This window comes from Papaver somniferum, chromosome 1 (assembly GCF_003573695.1).
Source record: "Papaver somniferum cultivar HN1 chromosome 1, ASM357369v1, whole genome shotgun sequence".
Lineage (NCBI taxonomy): Eukaryota > Viridiplantae > Streptophyta > Magnoliopsida > Ranunculales > Papaveraceae > Papaver > Papaver somniferum.
Genome location: NC_039358.1, coordinates 41,525,167 through 41,552,842, shown reverse-complemented (window position 1 = coordinate 41,552,842; position 27,676 = coordinate 41,525,167). Strand labels below are relative to the sequence as shown.

At 38.2% G+C, this 27,676-nt stretch overlaps 2 protein-coding genes across 2 annotated transcripts; both read left to right on the top strand.

The window, feature by feature from the left end:
- The first annotated feature begins 49 nt into the window (after positions 1-49).
- Positions 50-2,943, top strand: LOC113292991. Its single transcript, XM_026541808.1, has 5 exons — positions 50-563; positions 645-754; positions 845-1,159; positions 1,292-1,663; positions 2,098-2,943. Exons 1-5 carry the CDS (start codon positions 50-52, stop codon positions 2,941-2,943), a joined length of 2,157 nt encoding a protein of 718 aa, XP_026397593.1.
- A 1,082-nt stretch (positions 2,944-4,025) lies between these two features.
- LOC113292893 (uncharacterized mitochondrial protein AtMg00810-like) lies at positions 4,026-4,466 on the top strand. Its single transcript, XM_026541736.1, has one exon. The coding sequence runs from the start codon at positions 4,026-4,028 to the stop codon at positions 4,464-4,466; it is 441 nt and encodes a 146-aa protein (XP_026397521.1).
- Positions 4,467-27,676: the final 23,210 nt, after the last annotated feature.

Below are 27,676 nucleotides of genomic sequence, written 5' to 3'. Positions count from 1 at the left end.
AAAAAAAAAAAAAAAAAAAAAAAGAAACCCTAAAACTATCTTTTGAGCGATGGGAAAAGATGATGATGCAAAATCGTCAAACACAAACATGACGAAGAAAGATCCTGTGTATCACCTAGGATCAAGTGATGGTCCGGGTGTTATTATTACCCCGATCATATTGAAAGGAACTAACTATGTTGAATGGGCTAGAGCCATTGGAAGATATTTGAAAGCAAAGCGTAAGTTTGGCCTTGTTGATGGAACAGTGAAGAAACCTACTGGAGATGTTGATCAGGTGGAAGAATGGAGTGTTGTACATTCTATGATTGTTTCATGGATTACTAATACCTTAGATTCTTCTATCAGATCAACGATGAGAGATTATGATGATGCAAATACACTCTGGACTCACTTGAAGAATAGGTTTTTTGTTGTTAGTGGAACCAGAACTTGCCAACTCAAATCTTCTTTGAGCGAGTGCAAGCAAGGAAATTCTGAACCTGTAGCTGTGTACTTTGGAAGGCTTAATAAAATATGGGATGAATTGATCACATATATGAAGACACCAAGATGTAGTTGTGGTATGTGTACGTGTGATATTGCAACACAAGTAACTACTATAAGAGAAGCAGATTATCTTCATTATTTTTTAATTGGTTTAGACAATATGTATGGGTCAATTCGTGAACAATTATTGGCAAGAGATCCACTGCCAACGATTGATGCCGCATACCAAGCTGTAGTGAATGCTGAGCGCTTGAGAATAGGAGAGGTATCACTGTCTAAAGAAGGACAAGATAATGTGATGGCTTTTAAGGTTTAACCTTTCCAAAAAGGAAATACTAGCAATTATGTTACTAAGGTTTGTAACCACTGTCATCAAGATGGACATACAGAAGAAGGATGTTTTGAATTAATTGGATACCCGTACTGGTGGGGAGATAGACCACGAGGTGGGTTTGTTTCTGGTAGAGGATCTGGTAGAGGTAACATAGGTGGTGGTAGAAATAATCCTGGTCGTGGTGGTTTTGCATATGGAAGAGGTAGAAGAGGTAACAACACCAATCCCGTTCGTGCCAATAACTTGAGTATGGCGGCTAGTCAACAGTCGAATACCAGTGCAGGACCTACAGATGGAGCAGGATTAGTTGGAGTGACAACAACTCAACTTCAAAAAGTACTTGAATTTTTGAATTCCAACAAATAAAATATACAATTACAAGGTAAGAAGAATCGTAACTCCTGGATTGTGGATACTGGAGAAACAAATCATGTCACATGTAATTTAGATGACATGATAGGAGTGCAGGAAATTAAAAATTGTTCAGTTGGTCTACTAGATGGAAAGACAGCAAATTCTGATAAGATTGGAACCATTATTCTTCCGGGTGGTTTAAGGCTTGAAAATGTCCTTTATGTGCCTCAGTTAAATTGTAACTTGATCTCAGTCACTCAGATGACTGATGAGTCTATTTGTGTTGTGCAGTTTACTAACAAATTATGTGTTATACAGGACCTGTGGACGAGGAAGGTGATTAGAGTGGGTGTGAGACAAGATGGACTATATTTCTTTTGTGGAGTTCCTCCAGTTAAAGTGTTAGCAGTTGGTAGGGATTCATACGAGCTGTGGCATCAACGAATGAGACATCCTTCAGAGAAAGTGTTGCAGAAAATACCAGTTGTAAGTGGTTCTTTTAGGAACAACAATAAGGCTTGTGATATTTGTCCACGAGCAAAACATCGTAGGAGTAGTTTTCCTTTAAGTCAGAATAAAGCTGCAAGTTTATTTGAATTGGTTCATTTCACTACAAGAAACTTAATATATTGCAGCACCATATAGTTGTGGCATAAACCCTTATTAGTGTCGCGATAACCTATGTAGAAAGAAGTCCTTTTTGCAGCACCAATTTTATTGTTGCAACAAGAAATTATACTTTTTTTCCACACCCTTTTTATATTGTTGTGACAGTTGTGTGGAAAAAGTTTCATTTTGCAGCACTAGGTTATATCTTTTAGTTGCAGCTGAAAAGTACTGTGGCTAGAAATTTGCTTTTGCAACACCTATATTGAAGGTGTGGCAATATATGGTGTAGAAATAGCTATATTTTCTTGTAGTGTTTGGATTTATGGGGGCCTTACAAGACACCATCGTCTTGTGGAGCTCACTACTTCTTAACAATAGTAGATGATTTTTCAAGAGGAGTTTGGATTTATTTGTTGAGAAATAAAACAGAAGTTGAATCAATGTTTCTTAACTTTATTGCTCTTATTAAACGTCAATTTGGCAAAGAAATCAAATGTGTTAGAAGTGATAATGGAACAAAATTTAATTCTTTGCGTGAGTACTTTAAGTCTAATGGTATAATATTTGAGACATCTTGTGTTGGTACACCTCAACAAAATGGAAGAGTTGAGAGAAAACATCAACATATTATGAATGTGGCGAGAGCATTAAGATTCCAAGCTAACTTGCCAATAAAATTTTGGGGAGAATGTGCGTTAACTGCAGCGTACTTGATTAATAGAACGCCAACACCTTTACTTGGGAATAAAACACCATATGAGATTATGTTTGGAAAATTGCCTCAATATGATCAGTTGCTTGTGTTTGGGTGCTTGTGTTATGTACATAATCAAAATAACAAAGGTGACAAATTTGCTAGTAGGGGAAGAAGATGTGTGTTTCTCGGATATCCCTTTGGTAAAAAGGCTTGGCAAGTGTATGATTTGGATACACACCAATTCTTAGTATCTAGAGATGTGGATTTTTACGAACTGCAGTTTCCATATGTTGAGATAAAAGATGAACAACTTCCCAATAATGCAACAATGAGTAATGAAGCATGTTGGAGTGATGATGAGGATGTGGAGGAGTTACCATTACCTAGAAGTGTAACTGAACCTCCAGAGAAAGTGGTGAAGATATACATGATAGCTCTTCACGACCAACAGAAAGAGTAGAGGAAAATAGAAACGAACAGATAGAGGAGAAAGAACAAGAAATTATATCAGATTCTAGTGGTAAACGTGAATTTTGTACACCAGCAGAGACAATGGCAGATAGCAATATCAATGATATGGGCAAGGGACAGCGTAAGAAGATTCCTTCGAAAAGACTCAGAGGTTTTGTGACACATACAGTTCGAGAAAATAGTACATCTTCTCCTCCGTCTGCACAATCATCTGCCTCAGGTACACCTTATCCTTTAACATATTATGTTAGTTGTGATCGTTTTTCCGCTGTGCATAGAAAATATCTTGCAGCAGTTAATGCAGAAAATGAACCAAGGAGCTTTAAATAAGCTATGAAACATCCAGGTTGGCGAAAAGCTATGGATAGAGAAATTCGAGCCTTGGAAGAACAAGGAACATGGGAACTGGTGGAGTTACCACCTGGAAAGAAAGCATTAGGAAGTAAATGGATCTATACAGAAAAGAGAGATGAAAATGGAAATCTGGTACACTTGTAAGCAAGGTTGGTGATCTTTGGTAATCATCAAGTTGAAGGTTTAGACTCTAATGAGACGTTTGCTCCTGTGGCAAAAATGGCGACAGTACGAACTTTTATGTCAGTTGCAGCTGTTAAGAACTGGGAAGTACATCAAATGGATGTACATAATGCATTTCTTCATGCTGATTTGGAAGAAGAAGTGTACATGAAGATACCTCTGGGTTTTGCTAAGGGAAATCCTAATATGGTTTGTAGAATGAAGAAATCGTTATATGGCTTGAAGCAGGCACCTCGATGTTGGTTTGCAAAGTTATCAACAACCTTGAAGAAGTATGGTTTTAAACAATCATATTCAGATTACTCTCTTTTTATTATGAAGAAGGGAAAGATGCATCTTAATGTCTTAGTTTATGTTGATGATCTGATTGTGGCAGACAATGATCTTGTTGAACTTCATAATTTTAAAACTTACTTGGGACAATGTTTCAAGATGAAAGATTTGGGAAAGTTGAAATATTTCCTAGGATTAGAGGTGGCTCGTAGTAAATAAGGTTTCTACATATGCCAGAGAAAATATGCATTGGACATTATAATGGAGACAGGATTATTGGGAGAAAAGCCTGCAGAATTTCCAATTGAAACAAATCATCGTCTAGCTTTATCAAAAGGAAAATTTCTAGATGATGTGGAGAAATATAGACGACTAGTGGGTCGTTTGATATACTTGGAAGTAACGAGACCAGATCTTGCATATTCTGTGCATATATTATCTCAATTTATGCAACAACCCAGAGTAGAACATTGGGAAGCAGCACTTCGTGTAGTTAGGTATTTGAAGAAAAATCCTAGCCAGGGTATAATTTTACGTTCTGATAGTGCTCTTCATTTGAAAGGATGGTGCGACTCAGATTGGGCAAGTTGTCCATTTACAAGGCGTTCATTAACTGGTTGGTTTGTTCTTCTGGGTTTCTCACTTGTGTCTTGGAAAACTAAAAAGCAACCTACAGTCTCTCGTTCGTCTGTAGAAGCATAATATAGATCGATGGCAGCTGTGACATGTGAGTTAAAATGGTTAAAAAAATTACTTGGTGATTTGGGGGTTCATCATACTCAAGGAATGAATCTATACTGTGGCAGTCAGTCAGCATTATACATTGCGCAGAATCCAATGTTTCACGAAAGAACAAAACATATTGAAGTGGATTGTCATCTTGTCAGAGATGCAATAACAGGGAAGCTCATATCACCGTCATACACTCCTACAACGGTGTAATTAGCAGATATTTTCACAAAATCTTTGGGAAAAGCTCAGTTTAACTCTCTCTTGTCCAAGATGGGCATTCTTGATGTACATGCTCCATGTTGAGGGAGGGTATTAGGAGAATATATCTTTCTAAAGTTAGGAATTTGATATCTATATAAACTCCTTGAGAGTCAAGGCAATGCCGACTAAATTGTAACCTATATAAATAGTTTGAGATGAATGAGAAAGGAGATACGATCCTATTAAGAAATCAACAGATTGTTAAGAAAGAGGAAAATTTTTAAGGTTTACAACTTTTAGACGTTTTGAGTTTGAGAAGATGAAACGAAGTTAGGTTATTTATATATACACTTCGCAATATAATATAAGGAAACCGCTTCCGGATCTGAGACCACCGCAACACACGTATCCTACAAAATATCCCCTGCTTGAAACCAACGGCCGATGATTTCGTGGGGAATGATGAATACTGTATTTTTGATTAGATAAACTAGGTTTTTGTTTTAGTGCATATATAATAAACACAACAAACAGAAAACCTTATTTTGGAGGCACACCAGAAAGAAGAAGAAGAATATCATGGAAGGCAATACAGGTTGCAAAGATGATAATAATAAAGCAAACCCTAAAGTTACTAATGCTATAACTACTTGTGGAATCTTATTCCGGCAGCTGTGGTTTGGATTTTATGGAGGGAAAGAAACTGCCGCACTTTTGAAAATAATTATGTGTACAAAACTGATGACGACTTGTGTTTACAGGTTAAAACTCTTTTGCTAATGTGGCTGCTAGTGTAGGTAATAGAATTCATTTGAACTTCTCTTACACTGTTCATCATTGGAGTACAGTCTTTCTGTAATCTGTTGTATTTTGCTTTGTTCTACCTCTGGTAAATTATTTGTACATTCTTTATCTTTGAATAAATATCTCAATTCTGATTAAAAATAACTAATTGTGTTGTTGCTGGTGTTTGTGATGATATAGTACGCGACATACTGGCTAGACTTCCGGTAAGATCACTCATGCGCTTCAAATTAGTATGTAAACATTGGACTTGTCTGATTCACGATGATTTATTCTTTATTGATTTGCATTTTGGTCGATCTAAAGAACGTAGTTCGGATGTTAATAATCTCCTGTTTGTTACTAGACGCCTCATGCCGGTAGTTGGATCCGCAAGGAACTCAGATAATAATATTGTTGTAGGAATCGATTTAAACATAGTAGATATACCGGCTATTGATAAACAACAAGACAACAAACTACCAGTTGTGGCTTCTCGTCATCATAGGTGTCATGTCCCTGACTTTTGGTGTATGTCGAGACCCGTAAATGGTTTGATATGTTTTGCTCAAACCCTTAAAGGTTATATTCGCGTTGTAAATATAGCCACGGGAGAAGGAACACCATGGACCAAGGCGACGTTAAAAGATGCAGAAGAGAGAAATGATTATTATAAAAAGCAATATAAATGCAGATGGCGAAGCGCTTTCGGTTTTGATCCTTGTACTAAAAAGCACAAAGTTATCTGCTTATATGAGAAAAGTCGCGTTCTTTGTGATTATGATGAGTATGAACGACTGAGGGACACTGATGAGGTTGATGAAGTTTGTGAAGTCCTAACTTTAGAGAAGAATAATCATACATGGAGATAAATTGATGACTACCAACAGTATCAGATAGACGGCCGCCATGATGTATGCGTTTACTCGAAAGGTTCGGTATATTGGATAGGTAAATGCCATATGTGTACTGCACGATGGAAACAAAAAAATCCTTATTATGAGGCGCCTTCTGACCCCTACAGTGAAGGTATGTCTTTAATTTCCTTCGATGTTGGAAGCGAGAAGTTCAGAACTATTGAACTTCCTTCGTATATTGTATTTTCACCCGAGTCCCGTGACTCGTTCATTCAAAATAGTTGTCTGAAATTAGTTGAAGTGAGTGAGCATATAACTTTAATAGATCCGTATTAACATAATATGTGGTTATTCATGGACGATCATTCTCATGGTTCGGAAGAAACTAGTAGTAGTGGTAGATGGATTAAGGAGAGTCTGGAGACCATTTCAATCAAGTTACCTCCTAAAAGTTACTGGTATTCATTTAAAGATGTCGTTACTGAGACAGACGAGATAATCTTAAGAGTCGGAGATTTTCATCGGAGGACTGAATGCTTTATCTGTTATTATAACTGGAAAACCAAGACGGTTCACAATATAATCGAAATTAGTAATTGTGAAAATTTCGTTGGATATCTCCGTAAAGTTACATTTTTCATTGAAAGTCTTTTGCATGTTTAATACTAGAAACTTAGCTAGCATGAACATGTTACAATCTTAGTTGCCAACATTTTGTTTTATTTTTGAATCATCACATAATAAGGACGAGATGAAATCACATGCATGAAATGAGATTGTTTCACATTATAGAGTAGTTTGAGTCGGGAAATGTTTGTTCATTAATTGTATTGGCAGGTCGGGTGCCACTGTTCATTAATCAACATAAGCTTTCCTAAGCATAAATGACATTGTTTCATCATGTTCTAATATAATTTCAAATTTATTTTTTTACTTTTCGTCTTTTCGATGAGTTGAGGTATCTAAACATCGTAATACATTACTTCTGTTATGTTATTTTAGTTGTTTCCACCAAACGCCACGCATAAACTGGGTTGATTTGTGTGCGGACGCATACCTCTTTCAGCACGTAGATGCCAATTTCCGTGGATTGATCACCCAACAGTTGCCCACTGGACATATGTAGCGCATTCATGTAAGCTGCGTGCCCATGTGTGGTGCACCAAATAAATGCCATTAAGATAGTATCTTGCTATGACCAGTCCGCATAGTGGCGCACAATCATTGCGCGTTACTGAGTTGGTAACCTGGCAGATGGAGCTGCATACCCGGCGATGTAGCGCCAATATGGCTGATACTTGGCACCTGCAACATTATGCGATAGTGTCGCATATCCTTATTCAGAGTTATCCAAGATCAAGGAAGGAATAAAGGATGAGATGCAAAGTTATGGAATGACTTTGACATGGTCCTAAACTTTGGCCAAGGCTTGGACTATGCATGTGCATCAATGGCGATGCCAAACAAGCTATTGGTGATTATTGCTCGCCAAATGTGATGCAAGTGATGCATATGAAACATGAAGCTGAACTAAACAAGTCAAGACTCAGGTGGCATTGTATTTGGATGTTGACATCCAAATAACCTAAGTATGCAGTCGGAATGGATGTTGCACAATTATTGCCAGATACTTGGCAGACATGCAAGTTGCGTGTTGCATTACCATTGTCGAATACTTGGCAGAGGACAAGAGTGATGAAGCGTAACCATTGTCAAAGACTTGGCAGAATTACAATTTGAGTGTTTCAAGAGCATGCCAAACATTGGCATGGCCAGAGTGGCACGATGCGATGATTGCGAGACTTGAGTGCAAGTGTCATATGCGGGTGTGTGTGCATCACACGCATGCAAAATTGGAAGAGCAAGTTAGAGACGGTTGCAAAGGAGTTTTTTAACCGAGTTTGGCATGTCCTAACCGTCCAAGACAAGTATGGCGCGTTTCTGAGTGCCAGCACAAAAGTTAGCAGTTAAAAACTGAGTTGTGGCGGTTAGGGAACTTCCCATGGACAGATGGATGTTCATGGGGCGCGCAAAACAGTTGCATATGGATTGGCCCTGGTTCTTGGCAGTATAAATGGCTAGAGAACCCCTTGTAGAGAGAGTTGTTCAATAGTTCAAGTGTTGAGGAACCATATTGCAGTAGAGAGTGAGTTTGTTGTAGGCTTAGAGATTAAGCTTCTAAGTCCATTGGTTGGACTGATTTTGTATCTTCCCCTTAAGATAATAAAAGAGAGTTTGTTGGCTTATACATTTGGTCTTAGTTCCTTGTTGTTTCGATAATACTCCCCTATTTCTGTGAAGCATAAACATGGCAGGAACCTCTTTGTAGTATGGTAGAGAAAATCTAAGTAAGTATTCCGTTGCATAACTCAGAGAAGTTGGCTGTTTGCATAGATACGAACTTGTAAGGCTGAAATACGAGTGGGTGATAAGAGATCACTGAACCACTGTATTGTCGGGTTATACTTGCGAGAAAAATTTGTCATGGACATTTGCAGGTGTGATAGTTCGGGTATCAGAGGACATATTGCTCTGTTTTAGCTTTATTTTGGAAGATTTTCTCTGTTTTGCTGGAGTTTTAGTTGCTGAAATTGTTAGATCATAATGGATGGTAAGAAGAGTTATGTGGATGCCTTAACTGATAGGGTTGCGGACTTGGAAGACAGGATTGGTGAAGAGGTGCGCCATCTTAATGATGCAAATTATGATGCTATGATAACGGTTCGCATCCAAGCGTTGGACAATCGTGCTGCTGACATGGTTGTTGCGAGCCAAAGTACAACTAAGAAGCATGTTGATTTGGAAGGCCAAATCGCTGCTAATAAGACCATGTAACAGGTACCTTTAAAGAGATAACTGATGAGTTAAGCGTCTTGAGAAGGATGGTGAGCACGATTGGCTCGAATCAATCTACTTAGGGTGGTAGTGGCAGTGACTTTACGAAGATTAAAGTCCCGGAACCTAAGGCGTTTTCTGGCACAAGAGATGAGAAAGCATTGGAGAATTTCATGTGGGACATGGACCAATACTTTAAGGCCGTCAGAACCCCGGAAGAACAAAAGGTTAATCTCGTTAGCATGTACCAGGAAGGTGATGCGAAGTTATGGTGGAGAACTAGAAATGACGATGACCTTACTGCTGGTAGTCCGAGAATCGTGACATGGGATGTCATGAGAGAAGAACTGAAGGGTCAATTATTTCCAAGCAATGCGGCTTGGTTAGCCAGAGAGAACTCGCGTAAGCTGCGGCATACCGGTACACCACGAGAATACGTCAAAGAGTTTTCATCTTTGATGCTAGATATTCGCAACATGTCGGAGGAAGACAAGTTGTTTAATTTTACTTCTGGTTTGTAAGCATGGGCACAGGCTGAAATGCGAAGGAAGGGTGCCAAGGACCTACCTTCAGCCATTGCAATTGTGGACAACCTTTCTGATTTTAGATCAGTTAATACCTCAACTGATGCTAATAGGAAGGGCAAGGACAAGAAATGACAGAGGAAGAAGGATGATGGGAGTAGGAAAAGTTCTGAGGCTAAGGAAAAGAGCTATCAAAGGGATGATAGCCATGCCACAAAGAACAAAACTGGTGGATGTTTCCTATGCAAGGGTCCTCACCTTGCGCGTGATTTTACTAAGAGAGAAAAAAAATTGTCCGCAATAGTCACTGAGGGCAGTGGCGACAAAGAAGAAACTGATCAAGTGGAGCATGTTAATCCTATTCAACTATGCAACATAATAGCACAAACGGAAGTAGCACAACATGGGATGAGTAGCGTTGGCCTAGTTTATATGAAAGTTGGCATTCACAATCATCGGCTCTAGGGCATGGCAGATACAGGTGCTTCGCACACTGTTATGAGTTTGTCGATGACAGAGTACTTGGGTTTGGAAGTATCAGGCTGATCATTGCATGAAGACAGTGAATGATATAGCTAAGCCAATCAAGGGGATGGCTGTGGCAAATGTTGAAGTTGGATAATGGCGTGGGCAAGTCATTATAATGGTAATGCATCTCAATGACTTTGAGATGATCTTGGGGAACAAATTTTTCAAGCAAGTAGAGGCAGTAGCAATACCTCACCTTGGCGGGATTTTCATGCAATGTCCAAGTACACCTTGTTTCATGAAAGGTGTAAGGAAAGTTAGTCCGGTTGACATGAAGTGTGACATGGGAAAGGAAAGTGTGTTTTCCCCTGTCTGCTCGTTCGAAGAAAGCTTAGCTGAGATTCATGCGGAATTTGGATATCCTATGGATCTTAGCATCCCTTGTTTGCCATAACTAGCACATGTATGAGGAAGGGGAATTGCATTGTTGTTTGCAAGTGCTTGAACCTGCAAGGTTTCTGAAGTATGGAGACTTTGACATGTTTTCTGTTTGCTGTTTCTGTTTGAAGTTTAAGTTGAGTGATGTTGATCTTATGTCTTAGAAGATGGCACACTTTTGTTGGTGTATTTGCTTTGGTATTAGTTGTATGCTTTTAGTAAGGCCGTGGGTTGGTCAATGGTGTAAAAGGGAAGGAGTCCCTATGTTTCTTATGTAAGCCTAGTGTAATGAATGAAGGTGGTGTTTAAGCAAAAACCTTGTCTCTTTTTTCTTAATGTAAAGCTAGTTCATTGGGGAAGCACTACAAGTATACTTATCCAAAGTATGCAACAAGAAACGTTGAAAGCAATGCCAAGCAAGAATTGAAGTTGGTGGCATAAACAAGTTTGCTGTTGGGAGAGTTACGTAGAAGTGCGACTGTATTTGGAAACGATAACATGGAGTAACGTAGTAAGAATGAAGATGTAAGTTCATCAAGCATATGAGTTAAGAGTAACTCATATTTAGGAAGAGCATCATGCTGTTTTTCCGCTACATTAAAGCGTAGCAGTTTGAAAGAACAAGTGAGACCTTGTTAGTCTCAAAAGCACGTGAATTGGAACCTGGTATAAAGAGACGGTATGATGTCACGGGTATCCTAAGTCATGGCTAATGTCATGCATTTCAGTTGAGTTTGTACTAGGGTGTTGCAAAGTGATTGAAGAATACTTAAGCTACAGTTAGGCCTGTTGAATTGCAAAAGTGAAATGTCAGTCGGAATTGAAGGCAAGTAAGCTAAGTCATGCATATTAGGGTGATATGTTTGCTGTTTGGCGTGTACACTTAGGAACAGAATGGCTTGAAGGGAAATTTGTGTGCTAATGCAAGAGGCATAGCAACAGATTGCAAGTAACATTGGGTGTTGAGATGTGAATGAAGTGGAGATTGAAGCATAGTCGACGATGTGACAATGATGCTGGAATTCATAGGCTCAATGGAAAGGCAAACAAGCTAAGTGGCGGCATAAAGTACTAGGAAGAAAAGTTTTGGCAAGGTTGAAGGCCAAAAAAAGTTGCTAATTTCTGAGAGTGGCTCAGATGCGTACAAGGCCAAGGAAAGTTCAGTAGAGGCTGACTGATGTTGCGTTCAACGAGGACGTTGAACAGATTGGGTGGGGGAGGTCTACGATCGGTCCGCATAGTGGCACAAAATCATTACGCGTCACTGAGTTGGTAATCTTGCAGATGGAGCTGCATGCCCGACGATGTAGTGCCAACATGGCTGAGACAAGAAAGGTTACTTGGCACCTGCAACATTATGCGATAGTGTTGCATATCCTTATTCAAAGTTATCCAATCTCAAGGAAGGAATAAAGGATGAGATGCAAAGTCATGGAATGACTTTGGCATGGTCCTAAGCTTTATCCAAGGCTTGGATTATGCATGTACATCAATGGAGATGCCAAACACGCCATTGGTGATTATTGTTTTCCAAATGAGATGCAAGTGATGCATATGAAGCATGAAGTTGAACTAAAAAAGTAAAGACTCAGGTGGAGTGGTATTTGGATGTTGGCATCCAAATAAGCTAAGTATGCAGTCGGAATGGATGTTGCACAACCATTGCCAGATACTTGGAAGACATGCAAGTTGCGTGTTCCATTACTATCGCCGAATACTTGGCAGAGGCCAAGAGTGAGTGAAGCGTAACCATTTTCAAAGACTTGGCTGAAGTGAAATTTGAGTGTTGCAATAGCATGCCAAACATTGGCATGGCCAGAGTGGCACGATACGATGATTGCGAGACTTGAGTGCAAGACCTGAGTCAGATGCGGGTGTGTGTGCATCACACGCATGCCAAAGTGGAAGAGAAAGTTAGAGATGGTTGCAAAGGAGTTTTGTAACTGAGTTTGGCATGTCCTAACCGTCCAAGACAAGTGTGGCGCGTTTCTGAGTGCCATTACAAAAGTTAGCAGTCAAAAAGTGAGCTGTGGTGGTTAGGAAACTTCCCTTGGACAGATGGTTGTTCATGGAGCGTGCAACACAGTTGCATACGGATTGGCCCTAGTTCTTGGCAGTATGAATAGCCAGAGAACCCCTTGTAGAGAGAGTTTTTAAATAGTTCAATTGTTGAGGAACTATATTGCAGTAGAGAGTGAGTTTGCTGTAGGCTTAGAGAATAAGCTTGTAAGTCCATTGGTTGGACTGATTTTGTATCTTCCCCTTAAGATAATAAAGGAGAGTTTGTTGGCTTATACATTTGGTCTTAGTTCCTTGTTGATTCGATAATACTCCCCTATTTCTATGAAGCATAAACATGGCAGGAACCTCTTTGTAGTATGGGATACATTGCTTGGTAGAGAAAATCTAAGTAAGTCTTCTGTTGCATAACTTAGAGAAATTGGCTGTTTACAAAGGTGCGAATTTGTAAGGCTGAAATACGAGTGGGTGATAAGAGATCACTGAACCACTGTATTTCGGGTTATACTTGTGAGAAAAATTTGTCAGGGACATTTGCAGGTGTGGCACTTGTCACCAAATAGGTTGTGGGATCGACTCTATGAACACCAATAATTCTTTATATATATGTCACGATGTTGGTGGTCGCGTAATTAAGTTGTCCCGGTCCTAGTTAGTAATTTGGGATACGAAAGATGTACGGAACGGCAAACGTACGAGTATTATACGTATTTGTAAAAGTTAAATTTGGTCAAAATTACGGTCAGCGGTTCATGATTCGGGCGTAATCCGGAACCAGATATGCACGTGTGTAGTTCGTTTTTAAAACACTCATTTAACACTTAGAATTCGGCTATGTTAAGTAGCCGAAAAGAGCAACATTACATAGAAAATATGTTATACAAGTATATAGGATTATTAATATCAGCTAAAATCAGCAATTCAGGTGCAGTCCAATGGTTTGAGTCTAGTTTACCAACCCGGAGGTCGAACGCTCAACACAGGTAACAAAGGAGGGAAATGATACTGTCACGTATCCGTATCATAGCACTGGATGATTGGTGCATGCATATAATCCACGAATTATGCAGGAGGTTGATATTACACACGTAAATTTTCCATGAAATGGATGCGTTTGGATGCGGGGCCGAATCATTCGGCGAATTACTATAACTAGAGTCTGGGTCAGGTGCGGAGCCAAAATTTTAGAGATGAGGTGCAAAAATTTACTCCAGGTTGCAAATTAAATTTTATGGGTGCAAATAAGCAAAATTAGGCTTGTATATAATAAAGAAATTTCTAGTGGACTTATAATAGGCTTTGGAGCCCGTTGGACAGGGGTGCAAATGCACACCCTAGCAATGGGTTGGCTCCGCTCCTGCTCCCGATGATACACGAGTATAAGAGAAAAAGCATATCCTTCCTCAATCTTATTTAGAGGAAACATACCTCGGCGGTGGAGATGAAGAATTAGATCCTAGCATAGGAAGATATATGGCAACTGTCGAGGGAAAAAGACATGCAACTGACATATCCAATCAGCATTAAATGCAATAAAATATTCTTGTGGATAAGGATGAGATGGCACTATTTGACAGGCGAAGGCTCGCGGAGAATGAAGGTATAGTCTGTACTAAGGTTGGGAAGTTCTCGAGGACGTTTGGATAAGCTGAGATGGCACGGTCCAACTGGAGAAGACTTGTGGCCAGCGAAGGTACAATATGTGCGGAAGATATATCAGATCTCGATGAATCCGAATACAGCGTAGACATCCCTAATACTGAAGGTGCTATAAATACTGTGATTAACTTTCAAATAATGGACACACCATTACTAATGGAAATCTAGTCTTAAGCTTATATCTTTTTAACGTAGATTTTAAGTATTCACATCAGTAAATGCCACCATAAATGACACCAGTGGCATCCAACCATGATGGTGTTTTGCACATTTAGTGTTAGCTAGCTCATAAATGCCTATAATACGAGGGTATTGAGGTCCATATGGGTTTTCTTTCTTTATTCATGAGCAAATAAAAGTGACTTTGGCTTTGCAAGTAGATCGAGTTCTTTTTGTAAGTGTTTGTAACTGTTAGCAACAAAGTCTTAATGTTTGATAATACATAACCACACCGTGACCCAACACGAAGACGCATTCAATTAACAAGGGAAAATGATTAACATCCGGCGGATTGGATCCCGCCAGCCATCCCGAAAATGGGATGTGTGAGAGAGAGGGGGTGGGTCCCACCCTTAACCCACCCCCTACAAATCCGCCGGTCTCAAGAGCTCCGCTGATTTTGTCTCACACGGGACACACCGCGGGATCCAACCCGCGGTGAGTCTATCACTTCCCATTAACAAGTGCATGCAACTTACGTCAACAGTTCGACTTTTAATTACTTTTACCTTCACCTTTGAAAATATATATAAAAAGTCTCCCATTTTTACTCTTCCCATTCTTACTCTCCTTAACAGGATTTTCTAACTTCATCGAGTTAACCCACTCAACAGGATCACTATTGCAAGTAATACAAACATGAAAAGCAAAAATAGCAGTTCAGGATCAAGTAATACTTCCAGCTCCGTGCTCGTTTGCCATTACTGTGAAGTTGAACAGCTAATTAAAGATAAAAACACTTGAACTGATTGAACTATAAAGTATTTAAGATTTGGGAGAAGAGATATATATGGGTGTGATGTGAATTTTTGTAGAGAACGGCAAGCCATATATATAGGGAGAATACGCATGTACTTTCAGAAACGGGTTCGGACAAATGCGGGTCAAGACCGTTGAAACACAATAGTTTTCACTTTTCACCGTTGGCGTAAAAAGGGCTTGTGAAAAGAAAAAGATCACGAAACGAAATGTAACGACCGTCAGGGATGATGTCAGTCAATCAGAGATTTTTCTTTTTAATTTTTAACTTCTCAAAAGAGATCATGATCAGGGACGGACCCAGGAAAGATAAATTTCCTTTTAGGACCCGGACCAGAAACCTTGGTCGAACAAAAAAAAAAAAATTGATTTGTGGACTGGGAAACCTACTCGGACTAAAGCCCCCTTTAACCCAACTATAGATCCGTCATTGATCATGATGTCTACACATACAGGTGTGTACCAAAACCTGCATGGCAAATAAATCCAAGGGCTGTTAGTGCAGCCCTGGGAGGGATTTGAAGGGGATGGGACCAAAGATGGGGCCCTTTTTTTCTTTTTTCTCTTTTACTCGGTGCAGCACAGCAGCCGGATTTCCTCGACTATACGCCAATCGTTTTCGAAAAGAACATATATATATATATCTAGACTCTAGTCCACTATCTTATTGGCCAAGGGCTCAATTCCTCCCCCAAACAATCTCGTAAGTAAGAAAAGAAAAGAGGGTGAATTATCAATAGGGGTCGTACATAATGCGTACGAGCATATCTTCTTGCCTTTATAACCTGTGTACATCCATATCTTCTCTTCCTTTATAATGTGTACTCGACTTGCTTTATTTCTATTGAGAGCCACTTACACGTTTGCAGAATTCTATTATTACATGCACATGGCACGGAAAAGTGAAATTTTTATAATTTACTTGAAATATTTCAGATTGTAATGGAGGAATGAGGATTCGAAACCTTTGACCTAATTCAGTCCTTGTGCATGCGCATAAGGCCGAGGGAATTAGTGCTAATTAAGATTATGTGAATTTGAGTCCACGGAGTAAATTTTGCGTTTTGATACTTAGGTGTGTTTTTCGTAACAAAAGCGCCACCGATTTGATATCTGCAGTGGATTATGTTGACACCAAGAACAACAATAGCTTCAAATTCTTAACAACGGAGGATTAGGAGGAAAAATTAATCACCGGAGATGTTACTTTTAAGTGAATTCAGTGCGTGTGAGACGGTTAATGAGATGTTTTCACCGTAGTCCTTTTTCTTGTACCATTCTGCAGTTTTAAGCATGCGTAACAAAACAAGTACATGCAGTAGGTTTGATGAATAATTTCTTTTGTACTGCCACTCAATTAACTTACTGATTTCAAGAACTTGGGTTGAGAATTTTTTGCTAAGCTAGCTAGCTAAAAATCATAATACTACCACTAACAATCTTTTGCTTGGCCATATCATATTCTTCCCTTTGAGAGTTGATACCCGTTAACCAGCAAATAAGCATCAATATAAGTAAACGAAACAGAACGATTAAAAAATTGACAAACCATTGATGTTTCTAGAATGACTTGGTCGAGCGGTAGATTGTATTCTTTTGGTGCTCATGGGAGAACCATATATACACACTCATGTCTAGATAACATCCATCCAAGGAATGTCTCCATCTGTTTGGCATTTCTTTCGGTTGTCTATTCCTTGATGATTTCTGCGAATTTCCTTGAGCTAGCAATAATCTGAATAAATCGAAACACACAAAACTAAATCAATCATCTATCTGTCTATGTATGACACATTGATACTCTGAAGAATATGGCCAAGCAAAAACAATGCCGTAGCGTAGAACAAGTACTCTGGCTCCACCAAAGTAACTCGAACAGCGAGCACATGCCATGGTATATCAATAATGTATTTTCTACTTAGGATATCAATTTTGACTTGCGTATCTCTTACAAATTAGTTTTGTACGTAGCCAGTAACTTTATATTCCTCTATGATGGCATACGAAACACTGTTAAAACTGGTTTTCATAAACTCAATTCTAATTAGGAGGTTTTTCATTATCATGCGGTGTTACCCTTGATGTGAATTTGTGACTACGTCTCATTGGGGTAAATTATGTGTGTTTTGGTTTGATATCAGTGTTTTTTACTTGTCTGCAAATACATCGAAGCAAATTTAAAAACAACTAAAGAGTAGAGTGAGAGGGAGATGATGGCAGAGATATGAATCAAACAGGTACTCCCGTACCACTTTTTCTGTACAAAATCAACATGTACACACGTATATAGAGTGAGAGGGAGGTGAGCGAGCATATAGCTTGGACGAGATAATCTTAGGGCTGTGATAGATGCACCAAAGTTTTGTACTTGGGTTTGCACCGAGCTCTAATAGGGATGGTGGGGCCCTTTACATCTGGAGCTTAGCAGGGGCCATTGCTATTAGTGCTCAGTGTGCACGGCTTCGGTGTATCTATCATTCTCGATAATCTTAAGAGTCGGAGATTCTTATCTGATGACTGAATTCTTTACTAGACGCTCTTGGTGTTACTGCTTTATTTCTGCATGCTTCAAATTGTCTGACTATTTAAGCTAACTTGCTAAATGCAGATTAGGTGCCACCCCATTCATGGCCAGTTGGTGATGATGGTAACATATAAAGAATCATCTTGTGATTATCTGTTTTTATTTGTTGTCCCTTATCAGAGGTTCATGCTATGTTAAATCTCACTGTGATATGATAGGAACTAAAATTTCATGTGACTAGTCTTGCCGAATTTGTCTTCTTTTATGTGCTGTAATGTCATCTTTACCACTAAATTCACTTAATATTTTTTCTTAACTCTAAGTTTATTACAATTTGAATGGGGATATTATTATTCACAAATTCAGAAACTTATGTTTACAACATTTTGGATTTTGCATAAGTTGTTTAATCTGTATGGGTTTATGGTTCATCTATCTAGTTTAGCTACTTTTTTGATGTATGAATCGTTCTTGATGAATTGTGATAATCAGTAATTGTTGTTGATCGACTCTAATCAGGGAGAGGAAATCTGCCGGAATTTGTATCGGCGGTAACTTTTTTTAACCTGAAAATTATTGTGCAACGGATATAAAGGTGGGAAAATTTCCGTTGCACATATCACCTGAAGCTACGTATTTATCTGCCACCAAATAAATAAACGCTGACAAAGTACACAATGGGACCCACAAAAGTGATATTCTGTAAACAATAAAAGTTGCACAAATTAAATTATACGTTGCACAAATCAGGAAGGTGCAACGGATGTGCAACGATTATAAATGTTGTACAAATTAATTTGTGCAACGGGTAGAATACGTTGCACATCAATGCGCAACGCCGTTTTACCAAGTATAATTCCATTGCACAAATTATTCGCAACGTTTATAAACGTCACAAAATGGCTGTTAGGTGTAGTGCTTGTTTCATTGAAAGAGATATAATATTTATTTTCTTGAATTCCCATACTTGCCTCTTATTAGATTTCTTGTAAGAAACAATTTCGCAGAATTATGTTTCATTTTTCTTTTCGTTAAATATCCTGCAAAAACAAATATGTGGTTAGATAAATGTATTTTCTTTTATCTCTTGAGGTCTTATTGCGCCTTCCTAAGTAAAGATCTTATTTGGCCTCTCTTCATTTCTGTGCGACGAAATCGCAGGACGTCTTTACATTTTACTGTATCGACCCATTGATCTCATCTTATCTTATTCTTGTATTATTACCTCGTCAGGTTTTTCTCGTGCGTAAATGTGATAAGCCTTAATACTCCCGTGAGTAAAAAGCCTCATGACATTTACGTCTTTGACACAATTCAGCTCCCTAATAGAGGGTCCCGTCCTTATCTTCCCCCTGGTTTCCCCTTCAAGGAAGTTTACCTCTATCGGGTTAAGGTTGGCTCCTCCCATCCGGTATTATACAACAACCAATTGATTTCGCAGTCTCTTTTCCCTTCACCGATATGGTTTATGGTTAAGAGACCGCACCCTAAGTGGGGTATCTTAGGTCCGAGTGTATCATAGTCAAGACTTGACAAGAGTGGTAAAGAAGGCTCCAACGCCCCTCGTACTCTTGACTCAACCGTGTACCTTGGCGCCTTGATCGAGTTCTGCACTCCTTGGGAAAGTCCCTTTGTCTTTCGACTTTGGTGTATCTCCTGGATGGGAATTTTCATTTCTCTCACCCCAAATCTCCATGACTCAAGCTCCAGGGTTGGTATGGCCTTCTCTTGAGTCATGCTTAACTAGCTTGCGAATTATGACGTGTTGTAGGTCTTAATTTTTTCCTCTTGCATTTATGCGCACTAGGGTGCACGCCATATTCGCATAGCTAGGCTCCCCAATCGGAGTCTTTATCTCTGATGCTTTTGAATAAGGTCTTATCTCTGTCTCTTAGTGAATAAGACAATCTCTTAAGAAGAAATGAAATCTTCAATTTTATTCATACGCATTCGAGAATAAAATTTTTAGCCCTTTATGCGAATAATCATCGTCAGCTTTTAAGGATAATACTTTTTTAGTTATAGTCTATTCCACGGACGATCTAGCTTGTGACATGTATCTTTTCCTTCTGGATCAGTTAATTTGTAAGCTTCATTTCCAACTATCTTTTTAATTATATATGGGTCATCCCATTTCTTTTCTAACTTCCCATCTGGTCCTTTCTGATAAATTGGTATTTCGCACAACACTAATTCTCCTAGTTGAAATTCTTTGGTTTTAACACGCTTGTTGTACTCTTTGGCTAATCTTGTTTGGTAATTTTCCATATGTTACAAAGCGAGTTCTCTCGTTTCCTCCATATCATCAAGTTTTGTCAAAAACAAATCTGCACTTAAATTCTTGTCCCATGCTTCTTTCTTTGTTGTAGGGATAATTATTTCTGTTGGTAATATTGCTTCTACTCCATATATTAAGCAGAAAGGTGATACTCTCGTGGATTCTCTTCTTGTCGTTTTGTATGCCCATACTACATTATGTACTTGTTCGCACCATCCCTTATTATGCCCTTCTAGCTTCTTTTTCAAATTGTCTGCGATCGTTTTATTTGTTGCTTCTACCTGTCAGTTGCATTGCGGATATAGAGGGGTAGACTTTCCACATTTGATTTTAAATGTGTTGATTAACATTTCTATTTTTTCTCCTTCAAATTGCTTTCCATTGTCAGACACTAACTAAGCTGGGATGCCAAACCTGCAGATTATATTTTCGAATATAAATGTGAATATATCTTTGTCACGAATATGATGTACTGCTTTTACTTTTGCCCATTCGGTAAAATAATTTGTTGACACAATTAGATATCTGCATTGCCCAGATCCTGGTAAAAATGGACCAACTATATCAATTCCCCATTTTCCAAATGGCCATGCATTTACTGAATTATTTAACATTTCTCCAGGTGCGTGTATTCTTTTCCCATGACGTTGGCATTCCTCACATCGTCTTGATACTGGATTTGCATCTTCATGCATGTACGAACAATAATACCCTTCTTGCTTTGTATGCTAATGATTTTACTCCACTATGATTGCCAGCATCCTCATAGTATAGTGCCTTTAAAGTTTCTATATCTTCTTTTCGCATTAAACATCTGAGTGAAGGTCCGAGAAATGATCTTCTATATAAGACTCCATCTCTTAATTCATAATTCGTCGCACGACTTTTCAATTTATGAGCCTCTAATCTGTTTTTCGGTATATCTACCTTTTCCAAGTATAAATGAAGCTCAGTTCACCAATCTTCTTCTTCAACTTGTTGTTCATATGGAATGCTTTCTACGATTATCGCATCCACAGTTTCTTCTTCTTCATTTTTCTTTATAGAAGGTAGAAATAATGTTTGAATTTTTAAATCTCTTGCGACTGGATCTACTAACATAGAAGGGATAAATGCCAATGTGTTGATGGTTGATTTTTGTTTAAGGCTAAAATTGTAAAAGCCGAGTGTAATACGCTGACATCCTGTAAAGGATAAAGCCATTTGAGTGATGAATACTTCTTCACTTTATTAAATACACCCAGAACGGATCATGTAGCAACAATCCCGATTTTCTGTGGATTTATAGCATTATTAATTAATGCTTGATTAGCCTTGTATTTCCTGTGATGTTCCCGCAGAACCCTCATTATTGTGCGGCATGACGACTGAGTGTTGCTTTTAGCAAAGTATGATGAGCACGAAAGTGCGACACATTTTCACCCATAAAATACATTAGCTGGGACTCATTTTATCACTAATAAATTTGTTTGTAGGTGTTTTTGTGAAATAAGCTCTTATGGAGAAAGTTGCTCGAAAAGTGGTTTTTGTACCCCGGAGGACGCGTGTTATTCGGACTCTCATCGCTGGTTAAGGGGAACCTCAATTACTAAGGGGTAACCCAATTACTATTCGCACCCCAATAATTACTAAATATACCCCAAATTGCTAAAGGGACGCTGGATCTGGATAAGGGGCAGTCATCTTCTTCATTTGAATTTTGAATTTTGGCGGGAAAATGGCTGCAGAATTAGGGTTGAAGATTTGAAGGCGTTAGGAAGAGACTAAAGCGCTGAAATCAAATGGGTTTGTTCCTAGGGCCTAAATAGAGGTGGTAATGTGCTTTGTTTCAGTTACATTTGGTTGGATAATCAACGATTGATGGAAATAGCAAGAACAGTTTTGGCGGGAAAATATGGCAGTGAAGAACAGAATTTAGGGTTTGATTTTTGGGCATTCTAGGGAGAGATTCAATCGCTGATTTATTTATGATAGCTTTATTAGACCCATACAGGATTGGTAAGTCCACCAGAACTGGTAAAGTTGGGCTACATCGTCGGGCATACGAAATCAGGGCAGTTGATGCATGGGAGATTATCACAAGATTTTTGGATGATACGTATGGCATGGGAGAATATTTTCTTCTTCATTCAACAATATTCGACCAATACATCCAAGTTAAACAAGGAATTCCATCTCAGAACACGCGTGTGAGTAGATAAGAAAGATTTGGGTTTAATCTCATCAAACAGGGGAAGAAAACATACCGAGTATTTTGCGGTTAACTTCTGCTTATTTTTGGAGATTTTCAATGGTCATTATGTCGAGATTTTTTCTCTACCTAATTAGAAGAGATGGTAACGTGTTCTGGTGACAAAGAAGGAAACAATTACGTAAAAAATGGATGAAAATATGCCGAGAATATTTTGTGTGTTCGCTGCCGGGGATTTTTTTTTTAGATTAATTTTTAGGTTTATTTTTTATTTTTTTATTTTGTACAATATTTTAATTTCATTTTAGATTCTCTTTTTTTTCCTTTTTATGCGTATATTTTTTTATTTGTTTTCAGAGACTTTTGAGGATGATGACTTCTTCTGAGGAGTCGTCATCTACAATGACACTGGCGCAATATATGAGTAGAAATTTAAATTATCAGGAAACCTCATATGCGATGACGCTTGGTGAATACATGCATAGGCAACGAAGACATCACAAGTTGTTGAAGTTCATGATACCAAGACATCACAAGTTGCGAAGATCCAAGTTCTAAAGTTCTTCTATCATGGTCATTTAAATTTTTGTCTTGTTATTTTTGTGTTGAAAAAAAAATAATAAAAAAAAATGAAAAAGAAAAAAAAATGAAAAAAAAATCATCGTTACGTTTTGTTCAATAAGGCCAAAGGGAAGTAGAAATTTATAAGTCAGCAAGTAATCGAAGAGAAGAGTTAATTGTCAAGGTTCTATGAGGTTCGATAGTTTATCATCAACAATTGAAGACCGAAGAAGACGTTGTTTCTACTGAGCACTATGAGAGAGTCGAAGAAAGATACATTTGGTTGCTTTGTTAGTCCGCTTTCAATCTGGCACAAGATCTTTCTAGCACTGGTTTAACTCATCACACGTAATTAGTCCAGCTGTGTAGCAGATGTCCCTCTCATCTTTATCTCTCTCCTAATCTTATCCAGCTGGAAATCAACGAACGCATCTTACAATGTTTATCTAGCTGTGTAGCGGATATCTCTTTATCTAGAAGTGTTGTGGATGTGTCTCCCCTTTTCTTTAGTCAGCTTTAGAGCTGGCACCTTTAATTTCTCTAGCATTCTAACTTGGATATAGGTTGAGAATATGTATGTCCTCATAGATCTTTGGATACTTGTGACCAAGTAGAAGTCATGGTTTTGTGGGTACAACTCTGGTAAACCCTCCCGAGATTAACTCGGTTTTATTTTTATTAGTTTTGCTCGAGGACTAGCAAATAATAAGTTTGGGGGTATTTGATAGACGCATTTATGTGTCTAATTTGCCCTTAATGTTTCGTATTGTTAGTGCTCGTTTTTGTCCTTATTATGGTCTTTTGTGTGTTTGTAGGTATTTTTTTGGAAATAAATATTGTTGGAAAATTCGGCTCGAAAAGTTGCTCGGTGCACCCCCGGAGGACATTTGCTATACGGACCCTCACTTTGAATAAGGGGTAACCTAATTACTAAGGTGCACTCCATTTCTAGGCAGCTGCTAATCGCACCCCCGGACTGGATAAGGGGCCTTCATCTTCCCCACTCAAATATCAGTTTTTGCGGGAACTCAAGTGGCAGAATTAGGGTTCGCATTTTGGTCGGGATTGAAGGAGACTCAATGGCGGATATTTGTTGGGATGACTAGATTTGTCTTAACATTTTTTTTTTTTGAGACCGAGACCCGCTACACAGTTGGTCATAATATGCAAGAAAATCCATGAAACAGTAAGGTAAAAAGTTAAACAGAGTAACACGAATCTCCAAGTGTCAATAGTGAGGCATGCACGAAATACCCGTACAGGATACATCTCTCGGTGTGTTATACTGTCCCAAGCGAAGCTATCAAACCAGCTTACTTTTTTTTTTTTTTTGAGACGGAAACCCGCTACACAGCTGGTCATAATATGCAAGAAAATTCCTGAAACAGTAAGGTAAAAAGTTAAACGGAGTAACACGAATATCCAAGTGTCAATAGTGAGGCATGCACGAAATACCCGTACATGCTACATCTCTCGGTGTATTTTCTTCCGATATGTCTCCAGCTTACTTTTTTAATTTGTGCTGCCAACTGTAATACTAACTTTCTGTATTTTTGTAAAAATGGTTCATTGATGCTATACGAACCTTCAATTTTCCGAATTATCAATTGTGAGTCACTAGTTATTCTAGCTTATTTTATTTTCATTTCAATTGCTAGCCTTAACGCATGGATTACTGCTTCGTATTCTGTTTCATTATTTGTAGATGCAAATTCTAACCTAAATGAGTAAGCTATTCGCACCCCCTTTGGTGAAATGAACACAATTCCGATTCCATTTCCTTCTCCATTAGATGATCCATTGACTAATATTTCCCACCTGTTTGGATTATGATCTGTCAGTATATCTCTTGGGTTCCCATACTCTTCATCGACTTCCATTATATCTTCAACATATTCATCTTCTGGAAACTCTTCGATAATATGAGATTTAGGCAATGATAATACCTCATAAATGACATGGTAGTTTCCCAACTGTGCATTCCACCTTTTGATTCTTCCTTATTTTTTCGAATTCTTCATTGTAGGTTCTATTGGTATTTTGGTTAATACTTTAATCTTATGATCCTGGAAATAAATGCAAAGTTTGAATGATGCGTAAACCAGTGCGATGATTAATTTCTCTATTTTTGAGTAATTCCTCTCTGCTGAATTGTACGTTTTGCTTATGTAATATATTGGTTTCTCAACTCCTTGATCTACACATATCAGAACAGCACTTAAATCATACGGTGTTGATGCCAAATATAAAAGAAATTCTTCCACTGGCATTGCCTTCTGCATGATAAATAAATTCATTAAGTAGTTTTTTATGCTTTGTAATGCTTTATCGCATTCTTCTATCCACTCAAATTTTTTCCCTTTTTTTATATATTAAAGAAGTGTTTGCATTTATCTGAAGAACGCGAAATAAATATCCCAAGCGAAGCTATCAAACCATTTAATTTCTGAACTTTTTTTATCATGACAGGAGGTGGAATGTCTTGTATTGCTTGTACCTTTTCTGGGTCAACTTCGATTCCTTGTTTTGATACTATGTAACCCAAAAATTTTCCTGAAGAGACTCCAAAGATACACTTTTCTGGGTTTATCTTAATATTAAACTTTCGCATTTGTTCAAAGATTTCTTTCAAATCATCCACATGATCTTTTGCTTCTTTACTTTTTATTAGCATATCATCAACATACACTTCCAACGTTTTATGTATCCACTTGGAAAATACCTTTTCAACCATTCATTGATATATCGCACCAGCATTTTTTAAACCGAATGTCATCTTCGTGTAACAATATAATCCTCTATGTGTAAAGAAAGTTGTGTGTTCTTGATCTTCTTATGCTAAAGGAATTTGAATGTAACCTTTATAACCATTTCCAACTATCTTTTTAATTATATATGGGCCATCCCATTTCTTTTCTAACTTCCCATCTGGTCCTTTCTGATAAATTGGTATTTCGCACAACACCAATTCTCCTAGTTGAAATTCTTTGGTTTTAACACGCTTGTTGTACTCTTTGGCTAATCTTCTTTGGTAATTTTCCATATGTTGCAAAGCGAGTTCTCTTGTTTCCTCCAGATCATCAAGTTTTGTCAAAAGCAAATCTGCACTTAAATTCTTGTCCCATGCTTCTTTCTTTGTTGTAGGGATAATTATTTTTGTTGGTAATACTGCTTCTACTCCATATATTAAGCAGAAAGGTGATACTCCCGTGGCTTCTCTTCTTGTCGTTCTGTCTGCCCATACTACATTATGTACTTGTTCGCACCATCCCTTATTATGCCCTTCTAACTTCTTTTTCAAATTGTCTGCGATCGTTTTATTTGTTGCTTCTACCTGTCCGTTGCATTGCGGATATAGAGGGGTAGACTTTCCACATTTGATTTTAAATGTGTTGAATAACATTTCTATTTTTTCTCCTTCAAATTCGTTTCCATTGTCAGACACTAACTGAGATGTGATGCCAAACCTACAGATTATATTTTCGAATATAAATGTGAATATAACTTTGTCACGAATATGATGTACTGCTTTTACTTCTGCCCATTCAGTAAAATAATCTGTTGACACAATTAGATATCTGCATTGCCCAGATCCTGGTAAAAATGGACCAACTATATCAATTCCCCATTTTCCAAATGGCCATGCATTTACTGAATTATTTAACATTGCTCCAGGTGCGTGTATTCTTTTCCCATGACACTGGCATTCCTCACATCATCTTGATACTGGCTTTGCATCTTCATGCATGTATGGACAATAATACCCTTGTATTCTTGCTTTGTATGCTAATGATTTTCCTCCACTATGATTGCCAACATCCTCATAGTGTAGTGCCTTTAAAGTTTTTATACCTTCTTTTCGCATTAAACATCTGAGTGAAGGTCCGAGAAATGATCTTCTATATAAGACTCCATCTCTTAATTCATAATTCGTCGCACGACTTTTCAATTTACGAGCCTCTAATCTGTTTTTCGGTATATCTACCTTTTCCAAGTATAAATGAAGCTCAGTTCACCAATCTTCTTCTTCAACTTGTTGTTCATATGGAATGCTTTCTACGATTATCGCATCCACAGTTTCTTCTTCTTCATTTTTCTTTATAGAAGGTAGAAATAATGTTTGAATTTTTAAATCTCTTGCGACTGGATCTACTAACATAGAAGGGATAAATGCCAATGTGTTGATGGTGGATTTTTGTTTAAGACTAAAATTGTAAAATACGAGTGTAATACGCTGAAATCCTGTAAAGGATAAAACCATTTGAGTGATGAATGCTTCTTCACTTTATTAAATACACCCAGAACGGAGCATGTAGCAACAATCCCGATTTTTTGTGGATTTATAGCATTATTAATTAATGCTTGATTAGCCTTTTATTTCCTGTGATGTTCCCGCAGAACCCTCATTATTGTGCGGCATGACGACTGAGTGTTTCTTTTAGCAGAGTATGATGAGCACGAAAGTGCGACACATTTTCACCCATAAATACATTAGCTGGGACTTATTTTATCACTAATAAACTTGTTTGTAGGTGTTTCTGTGAAATAATCTCTTATGGAGAAAGTTGCTCGAAAAGTGGTTTTTGTACCCCGGAGGACGCGTGTTATTCGGACTCTCATCTCTGGTTAAGGGGAACCTCAATTACTAAGGGGTAACCCAATTACTATTCGCACCCCAATAATTACTAAATATACCCCAAATTGCTAAAGGGACGCTGGATATGGATAGGGGCAATCATCTTCTTCGTTTGAATTTTGAATTTTGGCGGGAAAATGGCTGCAAAATTAGGGTTGAAGATTTGAAGGCGTTAGGAAGAGACTAAAGCACTGAAATCAAATGGGTTTGTTCCTAGGGCCTAAACAT